The sequence below is a fragment of the Peromyscus californicus genome, unplaced genomic scaffold, assembly GCF_007827085.1.
Source record: "Peromyscus californicus insignis strain IS unplaced genomic scaffold, ASM782708v3 Scaffold_19__1_contigs__length_69161282, whole genome shotgun sequence".
NCBI classification, from domain to species: Eukaryota; Metazoa; Chordata; class Mammalia; order Rodentia; family Cricetidae; genus Peromyscus; species Peromyscus californicus.
In genome coordinates, this window is record NW_026294491.1 from 23,662,622 (window position 1) to 23,676,449 (window position 13,828).

The window sequence follows — 13,828 nt, forward strand, 5'->3', positions numbered from 1 at the left end:
CTGCATGGTGGTTAAGCTAAGGCTAGTCGTGGCTATTCCCTCTGATCTCTTCGGCTGTCACCTCTGTATTTGGCTCTGTGTTTCTTATTTAATAGGACTGTTTAGAAATTCATCTACACATGTGTGTCTGGTGCCTGGGTAAGCCAGAAGAGGTCATGGGATCCACCTGTTACATGGCAGGTCACTGTCTGTAACTCCAGTCTCAGTGGGTCCCATGACCTCTTTCTTCTGTGTGCCAGCCCAGCACCAGGCATACATGTTGTACACAAACATACAAGCAAAATACCTGTGCACATAAAAACAATTTTTTAAAAAACTGAAATACAACTGCCTTATTCGCTTTTTCTTTCTATAAATGAGTAAAAAGGATCTATAGTCTAAATCCTTCCAGAAAAGCAAGTAAAATTAACTACACATTTATTATGTAGGAGCAGGAGAGCATTTAGGCATGGCAGCACATGGCTGTAATCCCAGCATTTGGGAGGCAAACATTTTTGCCAAGTTTGGGGCCAGCTTGGTCTGCACAGTAAGTTCAGGCCTAGCCATGGCCATACATAACCAGATCTTTTCTCAGTAAGTAAATAAATAATACAGAATATACTAGAGCCATAAAGGAGAACCTGGAGGACACACAGGGTTGCGAGAGATTGGGGATATAGGTCAGTTGGTAGTGTTTGTCTAATATGCATGAAACTCAGGGTTCATTCCCCAGCATTGCATAATCTGTGACTATGTGTAGTGTCTATTTGAAATCCCAGCTCTCAGGTGAAAATAGGTTAAGGTCAACCTCAGTTTGAGGCTAGACCCTGACTAAAAAAAAAAAAAAAAAAAAAGCTCGCCCGGCGGTGGTGGCGCATACCTTTAATCCCAGCACTCAGGAGGCAGAGCCAGGCGGATCTCTGTGAGTTCGAGGCCAGCCTGGTCTACAGAGCAAGATCCAGGACAGGCACCAAAGCTACAGAGAGAAACCCTGTCTCATGGAACCAAAAAAAAAAAAAAATAATCCCAGCACTCGGGAGGCAGAGGCAGCTGGATCTCTGTGAGTTCGAGGCCAGCCTGGTCTACCAAGTGAGTTCCAGGAAAGGCGCAAAGCTACACAGAGAAACCCTGTCTTGAAAAAAAAAGAAAAAAAAAAAAAAAAAAAAAAGCTCTCAGCAGCCTCTTCTAGAAACCTGCCGTTAAAGTGAGGGAGAATGGGGAAACACCAGAGGCCAAAACTCTTAACCCGTTCCCAAACCAGGTCACTTTTATCTGACAATCACCGAAATCATCAATTTGCAAGTGTATTCACGGGTGACAGCCGAAGATGGAGATGGGCGAGCAGCTTTGAAATCTGTGAAGGCAGCTCTGGGGAAAGGCACAGCTGCCTTGGGCTTCCCCACTGAGGGTGGGAGAGAAGAGCAGAGGCTGGGAGGCACTGATCTAAGAACAACCCATCCAACCGGACTGGCATCAGGACCCACTCATCAGCGGTCTGACATGCCAGGCCCAGCCTCAAACTTGTGATCCTCCTGCCTCGGCCCTTCTGAGTGATGAGATCAAAACGGGTGACTCTCAGGTCTAGACCATAACTAGATCAGGCTGTGTGGGCTAAGTCTCGGGAGGAGCAGCTCCTGTAATGGCGGCGGGGCCAGAGGTAGGGTCAGGTGAAGCCAGTCAATCCGGAGCTTTTCCCTTGTTTACAAATAGGTCCAGGAATGGGACTGCTGCAAGGGCATTTCATCTTACTATCCCCCCCCCCCAACGTACACTGTACTGTTGGGGTATAGAAGACCTCATGGAGGCTTAACTCCAACCCCAAAGCTCAGAGCCCAGAAACATCTTAACTCCGTCAAATAACTAAGTGACTGGAATTGGGACTGGAGAGGTGGCTCAGTGGTTAAAGGCACCTGCTGCTCTTGCAGAGGACCTGAGTCTGGTTCCCAGCACCCATGTTGGGAGGCTCACAACAGCCTGTAATTCCAGCTCCAGGGCTCTGCCACCCTCTTCTGGCTCAGAAGGCACCTCTGCACATGTGTACACACACACACACACACACACACACACACACACACACACACAAAATTAAAAAAAAACAAAAAACTTTAAAAATCTTTCTGTTCAGCTCCTCCCAGGAACTGAAATTATCTTAGATCACTTCTGGCTTCCGACTCTCACAATAGCTAACTAAGGATGTTAAGCAATGATAGTTAACTCTTCACTCACCTGCTGCCATGCCCCCAGCATCATTATGGAGACTCTCCCACTGGAAACCCAAACTTTCTTCCTCACGTGGCTTTGGTCATGGTGCTTTATCTCAGCAGGAGAAAAGTAACCGATACATGATGAGCAACATTTCACCTATCACTACTGGAAAAAATGCTAGACACCCGAGCTTAATCACCACTCGGGCCAGAGGGGTAGCTCAGTTGGTGGGATGCAAATGTACAAAGCCCTGGGCTCAATCTCCGCCACTGCACAAACCAGGCATGTTGGCACACGCCAGTATTCCCAGCACTTTAGGAAGTGGAAGCAGGAGAATCAGAAGTTCAAGGTCACCTGGGATAATGAGACCCTATCTATCTATATATTCACACACACACACACACACACACACACACACACAGAAATCATTTAATGAATGACTCAGTAAAGTCTATCCAGTACAAAACAATTTATTAAATTGTATTTTTAAATAATATAAAAGGTAGAAGCACCAACAATTTAACATATTTAAACTTCCACTAAGTGAGGTAGAAACTTTTCCCTCCAGGAGAAGGGACCCTTTTGTGAAAATGTCACCGTGTATGTAAGTTTATTTTTCGAAACATCAGTACATAGAAGGAAATAACTAAACCAAATAAAAACAGGGTGTACCTTGTAAGCTGGCATCAATTCAGAAAACAAAACTCCTTCTCAAAAAAAATGTTTTATATCAAATCCTCCTCTAATATTGAAATGCTGCATTCCAAAAGTTAACGAGGGGACAAGAGGGGACGATGATCATGGGGAAGAGGAAGAAGAACTTCCCGGAAGCACACCGTGACTCAGGGATGTAATTCAAAGACTAGGCTTAAAGGGAAACACATTTGACACTGAAACCAGGACACCCAAAATTCAGAGAGTAATCACACCCGCTCCCCTTAGCACAGAGCGGCTTCAAGCGACGCAAACAAGCCAGTCCATCCAATCTTTAAATAGAACTTCTCTGATTCTGGAATTAGACCTGAAATTCTATTCCATTTGTCGAGATCTCAACCTTGGGGTAAAGTTTCAATCCACCTTTAAAGGTGGGAAAATCTCACTTTTCTCGATCATATACAGATATACTTGAAGTACTCACAGATTTAGACTTTTCAGTTTGGGGTACATTGGTACTAATAAGTAAAATTTTACGCGGTGACAGAATTTCATGTTTAACAAGATTACAGTAAGAAATAGAAAAGAAAAACCTGGAACTTTGAAGAGAACACAGTCACTTCGCTTTGTACCTTTAGCCTAAAGGCATCCTCGCAGTTTAAGTGTGGATTCCCAGCAAACCTGAGCTGCATCAGGTGACGCCAGGCCTACGACGCTGGAGGCAGGGGTGTAGTGTTCAGTCTCTTTGAAGATCACCCAGCACGTGGCAGAGACTCTCATGCTCCCTTGACGGAAGGTCCACGATGTAAGATAAATTAAGGAAGACAGCTTCAGTGACAATACACCTGTGGCTGCAGGGCACATCTGCAACCTCAGCACTCAGGAGCTCAGGATCGTTGTTCGCTACAGAGGAAGCTGGACCACAACCTGGGGTACACGAGACCCTACGGGGCGGGACTGAGGGAGGAGAGAGTAATCTGTGTGAAAAGTAGGAGAAAGCCAGCTGGGGAGGCTCGTGCCTGAATCCCACCCGTTAGGTGGTGGCAGCCAAAGGATCAGAACTTCAAGGTCACTTTCAATTACTATCAATTCATGGCCAACCTGGGATACTTGAGACTTTTCCTCATACAATAATCCGTTTGTGATGGAACTGGGAGCTGAATGTCCTGAATACCTTTAATCCAGTGGTTCGCAACCTTCCTAACGCTGTGACCCTTTAATACAGTTTGTGGTGACCCCCAACCATAAAACTTTTCATTGCTACTTCGTAACTATAAATTTGCTACTGTTATGAATTGTAATGTAAATATCTGATATGCATGGTATCTGATATGTGACCCCCATGAAAGGGTCGTCCAACCACCTGCCCCAAAGGAGTCACGACCCACAGGTTGAGAACCACTGCTTTAATCCCAACACTGGAAAGGCAGAGGCAGAATCTGAGTCCATGGCCAGGGTTTCAGAGAAAGACTGTCTCAAATAAACAAACAAACAAACAAACAGACAGACAGATAAATAAAATAATGGAAAGCCGGGCATTGTGGAGCATGCCTATAACCAACCAAGCAGGAGGTTGAAACAGGAACTTCATCAAGACTCTAGGCCAGTCTTGCCTTTTTTTTTCTTCTGAGACAAGGTCTATGAGCCCTGGCTGTCCTGGAATTCACTATGTAGGCTGGCCTTAAACTCACAGAGATCCAGGTGTCTCTGCCTCCCAAGTGCTGGGACTAAAGGTGGCATCTTAGTCCACGACACCCAGCCTGACTGATCCAGTTACAGCATAATGCTTTGCCTTGTATCAACAAGAAATACCTGGGGCGACAGAACCAGGAGGGATGGCCCATTTCTGCAGACACTGGTTCCAAGTGGCAGGCTGGCCCTTTCCTCTCCCTCGCTCCCTCCACAGACCATCCCGGTCCATCGTTATGTTACTGGTGGCTGACCGGGACTCCCTATCAGATGCTCCCTTTCCTGAGTCACAACGGTCTCTGAAACACGCCCATGAAGAACACAAGAGTCTCCACTCACTCTAGTCACGGACCGGCAGCAGCAGCAAAGCCGCCAGGCCCCGGGAATGAAGAAGGATATCAGCTGCTCCGCGTTCAGATGGTCAAAGAGCCTCTCCAAAGGCGGGAAGCGCCGCAGCGAGGACACGCTGCCCAGGAGGATCAGTTTGTGCTTGGCTCTGGTTATCGCCACATTGAGCCGTCGCCAATCCTTCAGGAGCTCGCCAAGCTGGAAGAAAGAAAATTCCTGATTATTCCAGTCGTGTTCTATACCTGATTTGTTATAACCAAGGACATGGTTGCCTTGAATGGTTTTAGCATTTTTTTTTATTGTTGTTCTGGTTTTCCAGACAGGGTCTCTTGTCACCCGCCCTGTCTCGAAAAACCAAAAACCAAACAAACACCAAACAAATCCAAGGCTTTTACCCTCTGAGCCACCTGCCTCCCAATCATACACACACCTTGTTTTTAAACCGCTATTTAAAGAGAGTACGAGGGGAGGCCGGAGAGCTGGCTTAGTGGATTAGGGCACTTGATGCTCTTGCGGAGGACTTGGGGTCAATTCCCAGCACACACATGGTAGCTCACAACCATCCGTAACTGCAGTTCTAGGGGATCTGACACTGTCTTCTAGCCTCCAGTGACACCAGGCACACACAAATATACACATAAATGTCTAAAAAATGTTTTTAAGGGGACTGAAGAGATGGCTCAGTGGTTAGGAGCACTTGCTGCCTTCCAGAGGACCCAGGTTCAATTCCCAGGACCCACATGGCAGCTCACATCTGTCTGTAACTCCAGTTCCAGAGGGATCTGATACCCTCACACAGACATACAAGCAGGCAAAATACCAATGTACATAAAATAAAAATAAATATTTAAAAAATGTTTTTAAGAGAAAGAGCTGGAGTGTAGCTACCATGGTGAGCTGCTGCCTGCTCTCTCTCGGGGCTTTAGGGCTGACGCTGTGAGGCAGGAAGGAGGGAGAGATGGAGGAAGAAAGCGCTCAGATGAGTTAGGAGCAAACAGTCAGCTTACAGTTCCATCCTTATTACTCCTGACGAAGGACACCAGGATGAGGCTCTTGTCCCTTCCCTGGTATTTGTCCACTGTGTTAACTTCGACCCTCCCGACAGAAGATCGTGCCAGTAAGTCACTGATGGTCCTTAGCTGCTGCCTGTACGGCGCGATGATGCCGATGTTGGAGGGGCTGCAGCCAGCCTACGTGGGAAACAAATCTGATTTAAACCGACCATCCCAACTCTGGAGTTCCTTAACCTTTACTGAATCTATTGCTAGATATTTACATTTTTTTGCCCCAACTTTTAAAACATTTTAGATTTTCATCTTTTGCACGTGTATGTGGTTTGTATGTGTTTGGGTGCCTGTGTGTGAGGGGACGCCTGTGGATTAGGAGGCCAGAGGTTGAGTCAGGTATCCTCCTCACTCTCCATCTTACACAAGGAGGCAGGGTTTCTCACTTGAACCCAAGCTCACCAATTTGGGAAGTCAGCTAACCAGACTTCTACGTCTCTACCTCCTGAGCACTGATATTACAGGAGGCCATCACGCACACCTGACGTTTATGTAGGTGCTGGGGATCTGAACTCAGGTCCTCGCTGGCAAAGCAAAGTGCTTGTATCCACTACGTCCTCTCCCCAGCCCCTCAGTTTTCTGCTCTCCCACTCACAGTCAAGTTTCTAACGACCTACACTCAGTATGCTACACAATGATACTGAACAGAAACGGCAATGGCCACCATAGAAAGAATTCATTTCACTGGGCCTGGTGGCACACACCTTTAATCCCAGCACTCGGGAGGAAGAGGCATGTGGATCTCTGTGAGTTCAAGGCCAGACTAGATGAGAGTGAATTCCAGGACAGAGTTATGTAAGAGGGCACCAGATCTCCCTCTTCTGGCCTGAAGGGATACATGCAGGCAGAATACTGTATACATAATAAATAAATAAATCTTTAAAAAAAAAAAAAAAAAAGAGGGCACCAGATCTCATCACAGATGGTTGTGAGCTACCATGTGGTTGCTGGGAACTGAACTCAGGTCCTCTGGAAGAGCAGCTAGTGCTCTTAACCTCTGAGCCATCTCTCCAGTCTCTGAATAACAGTTGTTTTTGTTTTTGTTTTTTTCTCGAGACAGTTTCTCTGTGTAGCTTTGCGCCTTTCCTGGAACTCACTCTGTAGCCCAGGCTGGCCTCAAACTCAGAGATTCGCCTAGCTCTGCTTCCCGAGGGCTGGGATTAAAGGTTTGCACCACCACTGCCCAGCGAATAACATTTCTTTCTAAGAGCATCAGCTCTTAACCACTGAGACATATCTCCAGCCCCTGACCTTTATCTTTTTTTTTTTTTTTTTGGTTATTTCGAGACAGGGTTTCTCTGTGTAGCTTTGTGCCTTTCCTGGAACTCTCTCTGTAGCCCAGGCTGGCCTCGAACTCACAGAGATTCGCCTGCCTCTGCCTCCCGAGTGCTGGGATTAAAGGTGTACGCCACCACCGCCCGGCTCCTTTATCTTAATAAACAAGTGTTAACACCAGATCTTATATTTTTAGAGTCTAACAATATTTAAAAAATAGTCAAAATTCGCCGGGCGGTGGTGGCACACGCCTTTAATCCCAGCACTCGGGAGGCAGAGGCAGGCGGATCTTTGTAAGTTCGAGGCCAGCCTGGTCTAGAGAGCGAGATCCAGGAAAGGCGCAAAGCTACACAGAGAAACCCTGTCTCGAAAAAACAAGAAAAAATAGTCAAAATTCAATTACTCTGTACGAATATTGACTAGCCTTGAAAACTCTACATTACCTTAATAAAAACTGAGGTTAGAAAGACGACGAGTCTGGCTTCTGTGATGTTGCTCACGCCACCATTTTCAATTTGTTCTGGAGCTGGGACCTAAGCGGAGAAATGGGGTACAGTGATGCAATCTGTCAGGTTTAAGCTGCAAGGACCCGGGGGCTACAAAGACCTGACTATTAGGTTTGAAGATAAACTGAAAACAGTCCTAAATAATACACAGACACACAAAGACAGACACACGCACGCACGCACGCACGCACGCACGCACGCACGCACGCACAGGCAGTTTCAGATAAGTACATAAAACCAATTCATAATAAGCACGCTACAGCTCCGGCTGGCTCTCTCACTTCTCACTGCCGTCTGTTTCACAGGAATCAAAGGCAGGAAGACAGTAACTGGCAGGAGCCCTCACCATTACTTTGGCTCTGGCACAGGTGCTGACAGTGGCATTATCTTGCTGCCTTTTATTCAAATGATACAGCAGAAAAGCTTCCCAGGCTCCCCCAAGCCTGAGAAAATGCTCCAAGAAGCGATGTCTTCTCACACTATCCTCATACAGCCTTCATCGTGTGTGTGTGTGTGTGTGTGATACACACACACACACACACACACACACACACATATATATATATACACTTAAGTGTCTCAGGTAAACCAGGCTGGCTTCAAACTACACTGCCCAGGATGATCTTGAACTTCTGATCCTCCTGACTCCACAACCCAAGTGCTGGGATTACAAGTGTGTTACCAGGCTGGCAGGATTTCCTTTTAGAGTGTGCAGTGTGAGATGTATTCAGTGGGAAGGCTTGCCTACTATACAGGAAGGCCTGGGTTCAACCCTGAGCATGAGAAAAAAATTCTTAGCATTCAAGAGGTGAAGGCAGGAGGATTGTTCCAAGTTTGAGGCCAGTCATGGGCTAAACAGCAAAATACTGTCTTAGAAAGAAAGAAGCTGGGGCTGGAGAGATGGCTCAGAGGTTGAGAGCACTGGCTGTTCTTCCAGAGGTCCTGAGTTCAATTCCCAGCAACCACATGGTGGCTCACAACCATCTGAAATGAGATTTGGCGCCCTCTTCTGGCCTGCAAGCATGCATGTAGGCAGAACACTGTATACATAATAAATAAATAAATCTTTAAAAAAAAAAAAAAAAAGAAAGAAGCTGTGGGGCAGTCTTTGATCCCAGCACTTGGAAGGCAAGGGCAACAGATCTCTGAATTACAGGCCAGCCTGGTCTACAGAGCAAATTCCAGGACAGCCTGGGCTACACAGAGAAACCCTGTCTTCAAAAACAAAACAAAACAAACAGAAAGGAAAAAAGAAGAGAAAGACATTAACTCTGACACGCATGACCTGTTGAATAAACACCCTCCTAAGTGTGCTGGGGCCAGCAGGTGTGGTGGCGCACACCCTTAGGCCCACACTTGTGAGGCAGACGGAGCCTGAGGCCATCCAGGGCGAGAGCCTTGTTTAAAAACAAAACAGACAAGAACGACAGACATATGATGCTGTGTTGAGATGTGAAAGTAGGTGAGTATGTGCTAAATTTGTTTTTAAGTAATCAGCTCAAAAGGTATTGGTAAGTGAGAAATTTAAATATTAGGACAAATGTAAAAAATACTGAAAGTTCTCTTCATTCTGCTTTTACCTTATCTGTGTTAAGAAAACAAACAGGATTGTCCGGCTCAAACGCTCCCGCCAGCCAGGGGTTATCAGAATCATGGGCGTAAAGCTCCAGGTTCAGCTTGACGTCCTTGAAGTTGGGCAGGGCTATCACCGAGTTGGCCACTTTGTCTGATCCGCACTCCAGCTTCCCCTCGTACGTGAGCTTATTGCTTAAGGACATGATCTTGCTGGAAGAATTGCAGAACACAAGCTCAGTGTGGAAGGCGACAGAAATGGGCACTCGGGGCACGCGGGGCACTCGGGGCCGTGGGGCACACACACACACACCTGTTCATCCTGTACTGCACCGTCAACTGCACGACGGCCGCCTTGTTCTGCTCCAGCCTCTTGAACAGGCTCTCGCTCATGCCCAGAGCCCTGCCAACAGACCACACTCGGGCTCATGAACACACCGAAGAACTCAACCAGTTCTTTCACTTGACCTACGAGTGCATGTGTGCTTTGCACCCCCAAGGAGGTGTTCCTTCGGAGGTCGGGGGATTTCCTTTGGCGGCTCTCTCCTCCCGCCTTTACTGAGGCTCCAGGGATCCAGCTCGGCTCCTAGGCTTGTCAAAGGGCTTTTCCCACTGAGTCAGTTCACTGGTTCCCAAAAAATCCAGCTTGAAACTAACACCTGCTTTTTTATTTTAAGACAGGGGTCAAGGATCCCGGGTGGGTCCCAAAACTTGAAAAGTAGCAGAGGATCACCCTGAATTTCTAACCCTCCTGCCTCTGTCTCCCTAGTGCTAGAAGCACAGTGTGTACCGAGCCTGGTTTATGCAGCGCTGGGGATGCAGTCCAAGGCTTCCTGCACGGCCGCAAACACTTGGAGAACGGAGCCGCATCCCCAGCTCCGACAGCTAAAAACTTCAATATTGAGCGGGGACAAAGGTCTGCCGTCTCAACGCGCTAGAAGCCTGAGGTGGGAGCCTGAGGCAGAAAGATCCTTCAAGGCTGGACAGTACGGCAAAATCCAATCTATTAAAACAAAACTGAAGCCTGTGTGAGGGTGCACACCTTTAGTCCCAGCACTCGGGAGGCGGAGGCGGGCAGATCTCTGAGTTTGAGGCCAGCCTGGGCTACAGAGCGAGTTCTAGGCCAGTCAGGGATACACAGTGAGACCCTGTCTCAAAAACAAAATAAAGGGCTGGAGAGATGGCTCAGAGGTTAAGAGCACCGACTGTTCTTCTAGAGGTCCTGAGTTCAATTCCCAGCACCCACGTGGTGGCTCACAACCATCTGTAACGAGATCTGGTGCCCTCTTCTGTATACACAATAAATAAATAAATAAATAAACAAACAAACAAACAAATAAATAAATAAATAAAAGAACACCAAAATGAAATGTCTACTGCCCCCACTGTTGTCAACTAAACACACTGGGAAGAGGGAACTTGGATGGAAAAATTGTCTCCATCAAACTGACATGCGGGAATGTCTGTGGGGCATTTTCATGATTGCTGACCGTGGTAGGAGAGGAGGACTCGGCCCACTGTACCATCACTGGACGGGGGACCTGGGCTGCGTAAGAAAGACAGCTGAATGGGAGCCTGGGAACAAGCCAGTAAGCAGTGTTCCGAGACGGTCTCTGCTTCAGTTCCTGCCTTGACTTCCCTCAAGGACGGACTGCAATCTGTAAGCCAGATCTTCCCTCCCCCAAGACGGTGTTGATCGGTGTTTGACACAGTACCAGGAAGCAAACAAGAGCACCTACCCACCTTGCTTCGCGGTTTAGAACCAAGGGAGGAAGCTGCTGATGGTCTCCCACCAACACAAATCTCCGAGAGAAAAAAAGGGGGCCCAGGCAAACCGGCTGACCGATTTGAGAGGCTTCATCCACAATACAAAAATCGAAGGTCTTCCGAGAAAATATTGGATGGTTTATGCCCATACAGGTTGTTGCAACAATCAGCTAAACAGAGAGAAAATAAGTCGTTAGTGAGCGTGTCAAGAAGGTACTTGGATTTTCCCATTTTTAAAATTAAGAGATCAAAAACTATCCCCCTCCAACAGCAAGAATTCTTCAGTATTCTTTGATTCTGAAACATTTAGAGTTTGTTTTTCAAGATTCCTCTGAACTTACTATGTAGTACAGGTTGGCTTAAGGGGGCCTCTGGCCTGAGCCTCCGGAGTAGCTGAGACAACAAGCCCACACCCTCATACCTGGTGCATTACTAACTCTGTTATTCTGCAAGAGGCCCCATGAGGAAGGAAAAAAAGGCAACTCATAGAGAGGAAGACCAGGAAACCGTGTATGCAGAAAGAGGACCAGTACCTAACATGTATAAAGGGTCCCCAAGTCAACAGCAAGCCAGGCATGGAGGCGCAGGCCCATAATCCCAGCACTTGGGAGGCTGAGGTAGGAGGACCAGTTGTTCAAGGGCAGGCCTGACTACACAGTGACTTCAAGGTGAGCCTAGGCTATAAGAGATCATATCAAAGGAAGAAAGGAAGGGAGGAAGGGAGGGAGGGAGGGGAGAGGGAGGGAGGGAGGGAGGGTAGGAGGGAGGAAGGAAGGGAAACAAAAACTTTTTGTGGAGACAGGTGGATCCCCTGGTGCTCAATGGCCAGCCAGCCAACCTAGACTACTTTGCAACCTCCAAGACAAAGAGAAATCTAATCTGTTACGGAACAATCTCTCTGTACATTGTGAACATGTGTCTTTGTCAAGGCTCCTTCTAATTGGTTTAATAAAAGAGCTGATAGGCCAGTAGCTAGGCAGGAGGTATGGGGGGAGACATTGGGAAGAAGGAGGGTGGAGTCTCAGGAGTTGGGAGCGGAGGCGGAGAGAAGCAAGATGAATGTGCCATGTTGAAAGAAGGTACCGCCTCGTGGCAGAGGGTAGGTAAGAAATATTGGTAAATTTAAAATGTAAGAGTGAGCTGGTAACAAGCCTGAGCTACTCGTCAAGCATTTATAATTAACACTTGTCTCAACAAAAAAGAGGACAGCACCTGAGAAATAGCAGAGGTTAGCCTGTGACGTCTACACACACGAGTACACACACACGAGAAACAGACTTACGTGACTGTTATAGAGTTCTTCTAGAAGGGCTAAGGACTTAATGGACCTTGATCTGCAAATCTCCTCCTCTGTAAACTTCTGGATATCTGGATGGACCTTATGAGACTGACCCAAGCGCAAAAATCCTATCTTAAACTTGGCTAACTTCAAGAGAATATTGTCAACAGCAGAATGCGTATAACTGGTCAACAGAACACTGAAGCCACAGGCGGAGAGGATCCTTACCTAGAGATGGGAGACAGAGAAAAACGTCACTGCTCTGAACTCGGGGAACTGGTTTACAGGCTGACAGTTTCCAAACAGATACAAAGTTCAGTAAGACCTGAATCCGAGAGGGAATAAGTAACTTTTCTAAAGAACTGTAAAACCACAATGAGCTACAAAAATTATACAGCACTAACTTTTTATTACATCTTACTTATTTCTGTGCAGATACACACGCCATGGCACACAACTGAGGGTCAGAGGGTTGGTTCTCTCCCTCTGCCAGATGGATCCTAGAACTGAACTCAGGTCAGGCACTTTTGTTTGCTGAGACATTCTGCCAGCCCGAGGCATTTTTCATTATGCTATTAATCATGTCATTCTCAAAAAGGCCCCAGAGTGGTGTGGGTAGAGGCCTGTACCACCATGCCAAGTTAATTTATCATTTTTTTGTTTTGATGAGACAGGGCCTATGCATCCTTGGCTGGTCTGCAACTCGCTATGTGGACCAGACTGGACTCGAACTTACATATATGCATCCTCCTGTCTCTGCCTCCAAGTGATGGGATTAAGGGTGTGAGCCACCACGCTTGGCAAAGTCCAGGGGCGGTGATAGCAAGCATCACCTCCTCGGGCAGGAGGAACCCAACAGAATCGGTTAGTTTCAGAGCTTACAAGAGCACATATTGTAGTTGTCTTTCCTGTCCCTGGCATCCCCACGATGAGCGTGTAGTCTTTCGAAAGAAGGACTTTCTTCATGGCTTGCCTCTGAGGCTTATTCAAACCTGTATTTCAATTTAAGAGAATAAAAACAAGAATATTTAATTTCAGTGAACTACTCCCCAACCCAGACAGGGTTTCTCTGTGTGTAGCCCTAGCATGCTCCACCACTGCCCAGCGAACTTTAGTTTTGATACAGGTTCTTGCTCTGTGGATTGTGTAGAACAGGCTGGCCCTGAAATGTACTCTTTCCTTGGCCTCTTAAGTGCTGGGATATACTACCATGTCTGGCTCATAATTTCACTTTTTTTTTTTTTTGATTATTTTTCAAGACAGAGTTTTTCTATGTAGGTCTGCCTGTCCTGGAACTCATTCTGTAGACCAGGCTGGCCTCGAACTCACAGAGATCCGCCTGCCTCTGCCTCCTGAGTGCTGGAATTAAAGGCGTGCGCCGCTGCCACCACCTGGCTTTGAGTCAGGGTTTCCCTTACTTCTACCATGCAGCACACTCAAGGTCAGCTGACTGGCCTGAGAGATTCATGGTGCGTCTCCTGTTTCCGCCC

At 47.0% G+C, this 13,828-nt stretch overlaps 1 protein-coding gene across 1 annotated transcript in view; it reads right to left on the bottom strand.

The window, feature by feature from the left end:
- Positions 1-2,633: 2,633 nt before the first annotated feature.
- Dna2 (DNA replication helicase/nuclease 2) overlaps positions 2,634-13,828 on the bottom strand; it is a 32,550-nt gene continuing 21,355 nt past the window's right edge. Inside the window, exons 13-21 of the mRNA XM_052744849.1 lie at positions 13,221-13,330; positions 12,342-12,566; positions 11,036-11,229; positions 9,606-9,695; positions 9,301-9,505; positions 7,658-7,747; positions 5,883-6,065; positions 4,925-5,073; positions 2,634-3,641 (exon numbers count right to left, since the gene is read on the bottom strand). Of these exons, the coding sequence (XP_052600809.1) occupies positions 3,575-3,641; positions 4,925-5,073; positions 5,883-6,065; positions 7,658-7,747; positions 9,301-9,505; positions 9,606-9,695; positions 11,036-11,229; positions 12,342-12,566; positions 13,221-13,330 (1,313 nt within the window). The 3' untranslated portion in view covers positions 2,634-3,574. The remainder of the gene's footprint in view (positions 3,642-4,924; positions 5,074-5,882; positions 6,066-7,657; positions 7,748-9,300; positions 9,506-9,605; positions 9,696-11,035; positions 11,230-12,341; positions 12,567-13,220; positions 13,331-13,828) is intronic.